The sequence below is a fragment of the Hylaeus anthracinus genome, unplaced genomic scaffold, assembly GCF_026225885.1.
Source record: "Hylaeus anthracinus isolate JK02 unplaced genomic scaffold, UHH_iyHylAnth1.0_haploid 12001, whole genome shotgun sequence".
NCBI lineage: Eukaryota > Metazoa > Arthropoda > Insecta > Hymenoptera > Colletidae > Hylaeus > Hylaeus anthracinus.
The window spans coordinates 12319037-12330855 of NW_026534348.1; the positions used below are offsets into that span (position 1 = coordinate 12319037).

Here is an 11819-nt window from a genome sequence, read left to right on the forward strand (position 1 = left end):
TTCCGATAAAAGTATCGTACATCACCGGCGAAATTTTGTATACGAACGATCCGATGGGAACGACTCTCTGCACCACCTAATACGCTTCGCACTGTCGATCACACTTCCGTTGGGTTCGAAACTTGACAAATTTTCCAGTATGAACTCTCTGCCATTACAGGACTTCGGAATCCACCGAGTCGAATCGGTAATGCGGATAAAATAAATTGCAAGAGTGTACTGCAGTGATTTTCAAACTCTCTGAAAGAAATGAGAATAAAATAAAAATGTTTCCTCGTGATATTAAATAGGGTAACATTTTTATTAAATTTATCGTAACTTGAACAAAATTATGTTGTATTTTTTGATTTTATTTTATTGAAGCTCAGAAATGCCTCAGGAAATTCTGTGAATGTATTCGTATAACTTTTTCAGAACATTAATTCAAAAACATTAATGAACTCATTTATTGAATGAGTTGATGTAGAATACAATCCACGTTTCAATAATTGTTAAAATACATTTCTATATTTACAATTTTTGTTTATTCTCATTTCCTGTACTGGTTGTTCCTCTTACTTTGGAAAACACTGATATGGCGAAGGTCTCGTCTGAAGTGTTGCTGATTATTCTCTAAGGAAGTATTAGGAATTAGGAATAGCAAAAATAACATCGCACTGTTTTGTCGAGCCTGATGCATCGTGTCACGAGACACTAATCAGAAAGGAATTCGTAACAAACGACGATAATATGATTAATTGGCTGCAGTTGCTGCAAATTCAGAGACCCGTATTCCCCAAATAGCGGGAGATAGGAGTATCAGTCGCAGTTCAGTTCGTCGATTACTGTAAATTACATCAATATATCATCCATCCCTCGAATGGCTGGTTCGACGGATGTTGGAAAGCGATTTTCAACATTGGACTCCTTTGTAGTACTCAATTAAAGCAGCAAATGAAGCGAAACGATTACTTTCAATTCGTGGTGCTACAAGCATAATTTATATTATTTGAAGATTCATATTTTTTAGTGAGAGCGATTGCACTTCATCGTAGGTGGTCTTTAAATGTTTTTCATGGTGCAGAACAAAAATTATTAATCGCTATTGCTATTTTATTTCCTCGGTATAGCTGTTCATATATCGCAAAAAAAATACAATTGAATAGTTTCCTCTATAGTGATATACTTTTACCAACGAATTAATACACATAATAATTCTTCCAACTCCCAAAAGAATAAATTACTTATAATGCACCCCAAACACGAAGCTACAAAACCATTCATTAAATATTTCCTGAGAAAATAATCTGCAACGCCTCTAACGAACCACTCTGCGTACCTAATACATATGTATAAGCTCACTCGAAATAAGAAGTGTCCTCTCCCCTACAGCGAGGACATTTATCTTCCAAATAGCATAATGCCGTTCGCTTTTTACCAGTCCGCAATTAGTAAGTATCGAATTCCCTTAAATCGGTACCATCGACCGCGCCAACCGCGTCTCTAATTTCATGATCAATCGCGACGTGCGTCCAACCGTGTCGCGGCTAAAAAAGGGAAATGCAATCGACGTGGAACGGTATAAAGAGACAGGACTGCTGGCATGTCCAATCGGCTTCTTTTTCCGTGCGTGAACGCGGTTAAACATCGTACGTAAATGGCGATCGATCCACGGGGAACGACGGACGTCGTCCGCGGCTGAAAAGAATCAGACGTTGTCTAGAGTTGATCAGTTTAGATTCACCCCGTACGAGTGGTTCAATCCTCATCCGTGCAACAAAAACCCGGACCATCTGGAGAATCGCTTCAAACTGCAGAACTGCATGTGGTTCACCATCGGATCCTTAATGCGGCAGGGCTGTGACATTCTGCCCAAGTAAGCCGTTAGATTGGCATCATTGGTCACTTAAGCGTCTTGTTTCGTTTTACACATATATTGTATACGTTCTATTATTTGCCTTCTTTCTTGTGTCCCCTTTCTTCTAGCTCGATTTACGTTCCGTTATCCACGTGCCAAACTTGTGTTCTCCGCCTTTGAACGCCCCGAACCCGGTGTCGTCTACGCACGCATGCAAATCGACGACGTAACCAACGATCCACTCTCGTTCCGATTTACTTGTACCGCGAACGCACAGCCCTAGGACCGTCTACGATCCGGCACGACCGAAGAATGGATGAATTATTCAGCGAAACGAATTCGCGAAACCGCCTGTTAACTTCGCTCGTCGCGATCCCCGGGTGTTGCGCAACTTCGTGTTGTAGTCTCCGTTTGACGAAGGTCGCTCGCCATTAGGGAGCTGAGAATTCGTTCGCGGAATGAAAAAATGTTTCATTAAGGAGAGACAGCCCCGGTATGCAAAGAAAGTTATTCATATCTTCGTTAGCCGTGATGTTTAAGCGTCCAGTTTGGAGAAATCTCGGATTACGGCTTGGGGAAAACCTCGTCGGAAACTTGCGGGAATTTGAGAACGGGCTTTGAGAGTTTGCGGTGAAAAGAAAGAGGATCGGAGTCGATGGATTAAGCGAGGGAACGTAGAATGATCGTGCTAGAGTGAGCCACGCTGTTGGACGTTGAGCATTTATTATTAAGGGAACGTTTCTGACCTCGTTGTAAGAGTTCTCTCTGGAAAATTGTGAACATTTATGGATAGGCAGCTCTTGTATAGATACAAGGTAGGGGAATTGATAAAGTCTTAACACATTGCAATTAATAGAAGCTACGAACGTTAAACAAAATTCAATTATTAATTAAAGCATTTGAATGGACGAGATGGAAGTAATAGACAGCCAGAAATAATAAAAACTTTATCGACGTGAAACTTCTTCATATTAACATTGGTAATAATAATAAATGCTCAATTACCACTGAAGGTCGCATATTTTTCTTTAAATCTATCGTGAATGCCGCGAAGAAATCGTTTCCAATCGTCGAGGACCACTAAGATGATACCCGTGTATTCCCAGTAGGAAAAGAAGAAGCCAGAAGTGGAGGAAAAATATTCCAAAAGACGAGAGAAGAGTCCAGTTTAATTTCTTTGGAAAGTTTCAGTCCAGTTATCCTTCGAATCTCCGTATGAATTACAAGTTGCGATTAAACTTTATCTAACGACCGTATACTTTGCGTCGCAAAAAAAAAATACAGAATACGAGATAATGTCTTCGTAGCTGGAAGAGGGTCGAGGGTTTCCATGGCAGTCTCTCCTTAACGTGTCTAGTATTTACAGAACGTAAGTGAATATCGATTAACGAGCGTCCAACGATTCTCAGAGTCGTAGCTGTACTCCGAGGCTTAGAATAATATGTAAACACCAGATATTTTTATTGAGAGTCTATTGTTTCATCGATAGCTCTTATACTCTTGAATAACATTGTATTAATGTGTGATTATATCGATTCCTTGTACCAGTACCATCGATGATACTGACTAGAGCAAGAGAGTGTTCCAAAACAGGGCTAGTTTGATAATAATTAACGACAAAGGCTGAAATGCATAATACTTAGGGCATTTATGTAGAGTAAAGCAACTGGCTTTGTGACCTGAAAGCTTCTTCTGCATTTGAAATTCAAAGGAAATATTTCATAATTCATGTTTTTAATCCTGGAGGTATTCAGTTACTGAATGTATTTATTTCAGTCGCACAGTAGTAAACGTTTTCGAATAGCTGTGTAGAAAATGATTAGGAAGAAATTGCTCCTTTCGTATAAAGACATGTAAGCCGCCGTGCTTAACGCTAGATTAATTTTCTTCAACTGCGGACCGTAAAATCGGTGTAAAGAAATTGTCGAGGGACAATCAATTTAACTTTCCCCACTTCGAGCAAAGTTCCGTAATAGACACAAGTACGATTCAAAGTTTCAGGCAGACGGCAGCGGTAGTTAATCAAATAGAACACTTTAAAAGGACAGAATGGTTCACTTTGACTCCACTCCACCACTTGAGGGTTAACAATGTCTCCACTCCTTTAATTGCAATGTCGTACTCTGTTTCTTATTAATGTCTGGTAGCTGTTCTCGAGACGAGTTCAACCATCTCGCAAGCCAACGCGATCCAAGGTCGCTGGAGTTTGTTGTATGCTCCTCCGATTTAGCAGTTGAAATTTCATTCACGAAATCGTTTACGATCTTACGTATTTTTTGATCGTTTATTTTCTAAATGCAGAAGAAACACCGCAGGTGACCAAGTTAGCTAGAATAAACACGAATAAGTAAAAATGAATCGAAAATGTAGAGTAGAACTTGTTCGTGTAAGCTTCATATTTATATATTTAAACAAAAATGTAACAATGTTTGTCGAGTAAAACTACATAAATTGGCCCCAAGTTGAACACATCAATTGTTGAATCACCTGGCTATGAGTACTATGGACGTTAAATGGATCTGTGTGTACAATTAGATTACGTGTATAAACATATACTCGGTACTGCACGATATCCATAGAACCGTAACCGGATGAGACTCGCGCGATAGTTAAGGTGTTGATGATTAATTAAGACGAAACAATCGGAATTTGAAATCTCGACCGCGCCAGGATCCAAAATTAACAAATGAAACAGGAGTGCCATCAAAGTTGCGACTCTGAGGTCTAATCCTCCCCCTTCTCCTTTCACGTGTCTGCAGGTTCAGCCCCTACGAGTGGGAGAATCCCCATCCGTGCAACGGACAGTCCGAGGTCCTCGAGAACGAGTTCACCCTGATGAACTCGCTTTGGTTCACCATAGGCTCGCTCATGCAGCAAGGCTCTGATATAGCGCCGAAGTAAGTCACCGAAGAAACACAGCGACATGTCTGTACAGATCCGTGTGTCTTTCGGGCGTTTTCGACAATTGTAAACAAAGCTCGGGTTCGACACGAGCCGAACTTGTTTAACCCATTCGGCCGGTTCTCTTCTCGCAATCATCCCGAACAAAATGTATTTTCAATTGAAACTTTTCGTTTAAAATTAAATGGAGTTGGAGCCACCTAACGTTCCTTATGCATTTTATTTATTGCAATTACATAAAATTGAACTATATTGAAGAATAAGTTACTCGTAATATTAAAACGTGTGTCGGTATTCATTAATTATGATAAATGATTGTTGATCGATCGAAATGGTTCATATTCATTCATTTATCGGTGACATGGCCATGGCTCCAGAATTTTAATTTAGGGAGCATGATCGTGTCTCTGATTAATTTTTATTTTGTCGCATACTTTGGTTTAATTTTATTTCATTTCTATTCACTTTTAATTTATTGTTTTCATTCTAGAGATATACATATACACTCTGATGTTTCATTCAGGTTTGGTTCAAGTTGTCTCGGAATTTTCAGGCCAAACTAAACGAATGAATTTTATGTGGTTGGTTAATTGCATTTTCTCAACTGTTATCGTGTTTTTATTGCACAATTTTAATTACTAGCACGTGTGCTGCTTACCAATTTGTATTTCTCGTTATTGTGCTCTACTAATTACCAGCGAATATTTTCTTTGTTGTGAGGTTGATCTGTAATTATTATAAAAATGAAGATTTTATTCTTAGTCCTCTGTCAAAGTGAACGTACTTGGATTGTCGTCGACATGCCGTCGAGAATATAATCGCCATCGTCATGCAACGTGCATATACACAGTATCTGAAACGACACTTTTATTATAAAAGTGATATAAAAATGTCTGACTTATGTACGCGCAGCTGAGACCATAACTTTTGAATAATAATATAAAATTCTGCAAGTCTGCAGTTTTCACACAGAAATAAACGCACAAAAAAAATTGGTCTAGGACAAACTCGGCCTCTCAACTTCACCGAAGGAAAGGAATTTAAAAAAAAATTGATAACAGTATTCGCCATTCACTTTATAAGTTTTCTATTCCATCGCTCACCTAAACCATCATGGCGTCGATTATACAAAATAGATACGGTAAGATGTAACAAATTTTTGCGTAACCGTATCTGTAAAGTATTACTCCAAAACCATCTCGTTAAAAAGTTATCGGTACCCGTTCCACGAGTCGGATCTGGTAGATTATTGCGGTTCGAGTCACGGAGCATGAGTTCAGCTCGTTATGCCAGCCGAATGGGTTAACCGGTGGTGGACGGTTCACCTGGGTATACAAAGCGTTAGAAGTTTAGCGAGATCTGGGTAATTGGGGTGGGATCGGAGGGAAGACGAGATTCGGGGGTCCGTAGGTGCTACTCTCATGTAACGATAGCCTGGATATGCTATATCGTAGGCTTGCTGCAACCGATCACGTACCGTGTGTGTCGAAACTTGCAGACGTGCTTTTGCTATCGCTAGAGCCGCCGCTCTGTCTCGTCGCTCCAGTCAGCGACGACGTTTTCGTTGGATGGAAGTTGTTGCTGCTCCTCGGGGATGTCGTGAGACGTCGATATCGAGACGACGTGCTGGAAGTTTCGATAACTTTCATCGTCGGTGAAATGTGACGTGACCTCGCTTGAATCTGGAACAGGAATCTGTGAGAAAATATTTGGACGGGTTTATAAGTCTTTGTGGCAACCTTCGCCTCGATGCAAACCTGGTTGCACGGGAACAGGATGTACAGCGACTACTTGGAGAATTTTCATTATTTTAAATGGAGGCAATTCTCGGAGAACTGGATTCAGAGGAATCTTATCCTGTTTCTCATTCATGAAATATTCATTAAATAATCAAAACGAAATTCATATGGCACAAATAACTCAGGGAGCTTGTTAGATAAACTTGGAAAAATATATAAAACCCTTTTAAATCCAATGATATTAATCACTTTTGATAGACGTATTGAAATTCAAACTGAACGAGTTTTAAAAATAAACCTTAACAACAAAAAATTATTATCCATCAACACGTTCGCTCCATTTTGATTATTCGTGAATTGAAGAAACAAAAACCTCGATCAGAAGCAAAAGTTATACAAAAAACTAAACAAACGTTTATTATTATCCGCACGTTCCCAACGCAAAGACTTACGAAACGACCAGATGAAGTGGCGATGAGACAGAAGCGGGAACCGTGGAGCCGTAAACTTTCATCGTGCGATCTTTGAAGGAATTTTAATTAAGACAGCGTTTCTACTCGGTAAACGTAGACGTTCGAAAGAGGCAGCAGCAATTTCTTCGCGTTAAACACCGACCACTTTCGCTACTCGTCGAACGGAAGTTGGAAAAAGACGACCGAAAACTTAGCTTCAGCCTTCCGAAACTTTCCGTGAAGCAGCTCCTATCCCCCGAGTCGTTATCGTCATCCCTCTTTTATTACAAGTGACGTTTAGTTGCTATTGTTACGTGTGGTGTGTTGGACGAATGACTCGCGCGCGTGCGAATGCGTGAGATGCATGGGAAACACGGTGAATCGTAGAAGCTTGGAGTTATTATCATGTAGTCGATTATCAAATTTCCTTTGTTGCTTTTAGATGATATAGACACGCATTAGAGTAGCTTGTTCGTTAAGAGTAGCTTTCTCGGCCGTCCCTAGATTTGTGAAACATATTCGTTCGAAAGGGAGACCATTGTGAAGCGAACACGAAAAGTAATTAACCCTGGAATATTGTATAATACATAATGGGGTAAAAGTGAGAAATCCATCGATTTCTTTGTCTGTTGACTGTAAAGTATTTAAGACAGTAGTAAAATTGACTTATCGACACTTTTGCTTATTTTCTTGGTCTAGGGTGCAGCATCGCCCTTTTATTTAAAAAATTGTCGACTATAGCTTATGAATTTTCATCCGTCCAAGTTGGCTTCCCCCGTTTAATGAAATTATACGTAAGCGTAGTATTGCAGAGTTAAAGAAAAATTTCACTTCGGCTTCAGAATATCTCCGCTTCAGCTTAAAATTCTCCCGAGTCACTTGAAGAAAGTCGATTTAGTCTTTCGAGAAGCGCAATCGTACGCTGGCCCTGCATACGCTTAGAAGAAAACGAATTCTCGATTGTTGAGCGTCGCGGAAAATTCTCTGCACCGTTCGAATTGTTCTCGCAGGGCCGTGTCAACTCGCATCGTAGCTGGGATGTGGTGGTTCTTCACTTTGATCATGATTTCATCGTACACCGCCAACTTGGCCGCGTTCCTCACCGTGGAGAGGATGGATTCGCCGATCGAGGGGGCCGAGGATCTCGCAAAGCAGACGAAAATCAAATACGGGGCTCTCAAAGGAGGCAGCACCGCCTCCTTTTTCAGGGTAAGATCGCATGAATATCTTATGAGTTCTGTACAAACATCCGCGTAATCGCTTTATCCAGTATCATAGGCCATCCTCAAAGTAGCATGAATTACGCATCGATGGAAGGAAAATTGTAGCACGGTACGATGGAGCATCGTACAGTAACCGACAAGGATATTGCGGGCACTAAACGATAACGACGTTCCTTTAATAGCACTATTATAAAAATTACGTTGAACTTCTTTTTATTCGACGCGTTTAAAGTCAAATTCTAAACATGAATTCGTGTTACACGTGTTTATCTGATAAAGAGACCGATAATGTTCCTCGCGTGGCTGAATGAAAAATATGATAGATGGAGGAAACGGGAACGGTTCTATATTATATGTTACACAAGGCAAAAGTAGTCATACGATATTTATGTTTTCCGTTGAATCAAGTTACGTTTACTGTTTTCGAACGGTATACGATCGTAAATTACATACTTGGTAGTAATTTACGCTCGATTCCATGCTCGTGAAGTAACAGTTTATGATCTCCGTGGTATCAAGAATGTATTTTCGAATGATGAATATGCAGATACACGTGCCTTAATAGCACGCCTTGGTATTTCACGTTTTTAATCCAACCACTAAGCTTCTTATTAATAAATAAATTTAAAAATAAATAAATATAAATAAATTTGAAAGGATTAATTGTCGAAAGCCTGTGACTTATTCAAATGTAGGAAAACATATAATATTGTAAATGTAAAGATATATATATGTGACGGAAAAGATGAGTACAATATGTGCATACCTGCATATGCACTCAGAAAAAAAAATTAACCCACGTTCGCGTGACATCTTTCTAAATTGTCCCGTGGCATAAAAAGCATCACAGACATTTAACAAACTCACGTTAAGCGTGGGGAGGCCGTACACGTGCAGAGGTTTAATCTTCGAGGATCAACAGTCAAAGCGCGAGCAAAAAGGTCGCCCAACAGCTTTTCAAACGCTAACAAACTCGATCGATTCGACCGTGTAAGCAGGCAAAAAACTGACACTACGATGCGTTTATCGAACACGGCACAAAAGCCTGACCCGCGATTTCCGTGAAACCGCGAACGAGAGGCATAAGCAGTAATAAGCCTCCTTGAAGGTTAACCAATTTCAGCCGACGTTCCATCGTTTAACGGCACGCGTGCTCAACCATGAAATTCCTCGCGTGATCTAGGATTCCAATTTCTCGACGTACCAGCGCATGTGGTCCTTCATGGATTCGGCAAAGCCGTCGGTATTTACAACGAGCAACGTCGAGGGGGTGGAGCGAGTGATCAAGGGCAAAGGCAGCTACGCGTTCCTAATGGAATCCACTTCTATCGAATACGTAATCGAGAGAAACTGCGACCTCACTCAAGTCGGTGGTCTCCTGGACTCGAAGGGATACGGCATAGCCATGCCCCCGAGTAAGTGCTCCAACATAAATACCGCTGACGAAAGTATTGGCACACTTCGTTTACTTCCCTTGCCATTTACTTTGGAGCTTCACGCGCCAGAGTTAGGCCACGAAGTTACTACTTATGCACTTTACGACGCGCCTGTCTTGTGCTCTTCATGTTTGATTGGAAGTCTGGAGCATGAGTCTCACACGTTGCTGAGGGGGTTGAGTATGTAAGAGGGTTTCGGGATTTTGGTATTTAATGAAAGATTTTCATAATTTCGTTCATAACCAGGAATAGAATTTGAAGTGACGTGAATAGACGTCAACGGTCGCGAATGCGTTAATACATATATTACTTTCATATTCAAAGAAAAATGGGTGTGCTAATACGTTTCATTGCTATTTGTACGCTGTCGCATGAAAGTCTCAGGACATCTTCCGACCCAATTTTAATACTTTAACTGCAACCCCTGAGAATATAAATTGTTAAAATTGTTCAGTGTCTCCCAGTCGTTTCCAGGTTCATATTAAATTTTCTGAGTGTCCTAAGGCTTATGGGCGACAACGTACGTGCCAGTCGGGAGTGTGAACTCGTCACCTAGATGCACTGTTAGCCGATTACACGCGCCCCAATAGCTTCCGAGCGATAGAGACGCGCTATTTCGGCCGATCGTCGAGCATATCCTTGATTTACGGTCCCAGGTCAAACGCCGTCGAATCGGAAAGATAATTCTTCGCGCTCGTTGTACGGATTTATGACCGAATTAGGAGGGCGCCCCGTCGTTTTACGTTCGTTTCTACGGAATTTTAACCAATTTCCAACTCGCACGGGTTTTATGAGATTGATCTCGCTGATAAATATTCCGTTTGACTGGGGGATACGGGTGATTCGCAGCGATTGAAGTTAAGTCAAAGGTATTAAAGGTAAATTCCATTTGACAAAACGTAAACATGGGAATCGTTTGGGGATTGTGTTTGACTATTGGCAGATATGAAAGTTCGCATAAATACAAGTACAGTCCAGGAAGTACTAACTTCATTAGCGTTTTAGTTATAATTCCAGAAATTCCAAACAATTCGATGGTTTATATAGATACAGATTCATATTGCAATCTATGAGTAATAACGAAAATTCATATAATTGCTTATTTGAGGTAAATTAACGTTTGTCGGTATATTAAGCTCTGCTAATCATAGGTTTAGAATTCGATTTCAATCGTAATTTCCGTCCTGTTTAACGAATTAGAAGCTAATCTGCGTAATTGTAGAGTATAAGAGGACTCGAATCCCGAACATCTATTCAGATTAAATTTAAAGAAACCTTAAATCATACGAAGACCCAAATGCAACTTAAACATTTTTAATTTTCATTTTATTTTGACTGATCATCCTTTAACTCTCCCTTTGTAGTGTAAAAATGAAAAGCTGGTAGCAGTTTCAAACAATTAATAAAATTTACTTCCGGACATCACCGTTGTATCCAAACCAGCATCTTAATTACTATTCTCCCATACGACGAACGAACATTAATCCACAATGCGAAAAACAAACGAACGCTGTAACGCGGCCAAACGCTTGTTCGTTTCCGTAGTCGTCGAGACCTCCCTTGGCTCCCTTGACAAACATGTTCGAACTTCCACGACTAGACGTCGTTCCCCGTACGGTTCCCCGATATCCCTGGCTGTTGGCGTCACGTTTGGCCGGAGTCGCGCGGAACTGAAAGCGATCGCGCGAGAACCGAGCGTCGTCGATCGGTCTCGGGAGGGCGGCTTGGAAGCTCGTTCCGGCACGTAGAAACGATAACCCCCGACGACACTTTTCCGAAAGTTTCGTTGCGCGATAAAGGTCGGCTGGAAAAGGGGCCGAGAGTTGCTCAGAACGACCTTGGAACTTCAGATTCGCCGTACAGGACGGCCATAAGCGGGGCGATCCTCAAGCTCCAGGAAGAGGGCAAGCTGCACTTGCTGAAGACACGCTGGTGGAAGGAAAAGCGCGGCGGGGGATCTTGCAGGGTGAGCATGAAAATAAACACTGACACATTATTTTATTATTATTGTATTACGTTTTTATTTCTATGTATATTTTTTATATGTATGGTATTTATTTTGACTAGAATTTGAATATCCATTCATAGGAATTCATCCATGTATGAGATATATACGAATGAACCATATGTTATTTTAACAATATTTGTTATATGTATGGTATTTATTTCTATTAGAATATGAAAATCCATTCGTAGGAATTCACTTATGTATGAGATATTGTTTATGAATG

At 40.5% G+C, this 11819-nt stretch overlaps 2 protein-coding genes across 15 annotated transcripts in view; one reads left to right on the top strand and one right to left on the bottom strand.

Moving 5' to 3' along the window:
• LOC128890965 (glutamate receptor ionotropic, kainate 2) overlaps positions 1–11819 on the top strand; it is a 276750-nt gene that overhangs the window by 253679 nt on the left and 11252 nt on the right. For 5 of the 6 annotated variants that reach the window (XM_054150025.1, XM_054150022.1, XM_054150027.1 and 2 more), the window contains exons 13-16: positions 4597–4734; positions 7940–8138; positions 9336–9567; positions 11439–11554. In XM_054150025.1, coding sequence (XP_054006000.1) covers positions 4597–4734; positions 7940–8138; positions 9336–9567; positions 11439–11554 — 685 coding nt within the window. Of the gene's footprint in view, positions 1–1717; positions 1856–4596; positions 4735–7939; positions 8139–9335; positions 9568–11438; positions 11555–11819 lie in introns of all 6 variants that reach the window. The other variant, XM_054150023.1, reaches the window with a different exon arrangement.
• LOC128890968 (uncharacterized) overlaps positions 1–11819 on the bottom strand; it is an 18062-nt gene continuing 6243 nt past the window's right edge. For 2 of the 9 annotated variants that reach the window (XR_008460721.1, XR_008460723.1), the window contains one exon: positions 11618–11819. This exon is cut by the window's right edge. Coding sequence is in view for 1 of the 9 variants with exons in the window: in XM_054150030.1 (XP_054006005.1) it covers positions 155–240; positions 6216–6433 (304 nt within the window). In the remaining 8 variants the exon portion in view is untranslated. Of the gene's footprint in view, positions 241–4767; positions 5592–5841; positions 6064–6215; positions 6434–11617 lie in introns of those variants that run through there. The other 7 variants (XR_008460718.1, XR_008460717.1, XR_008460715.1 and 4 more) reach the window with 7 other exon arrangements.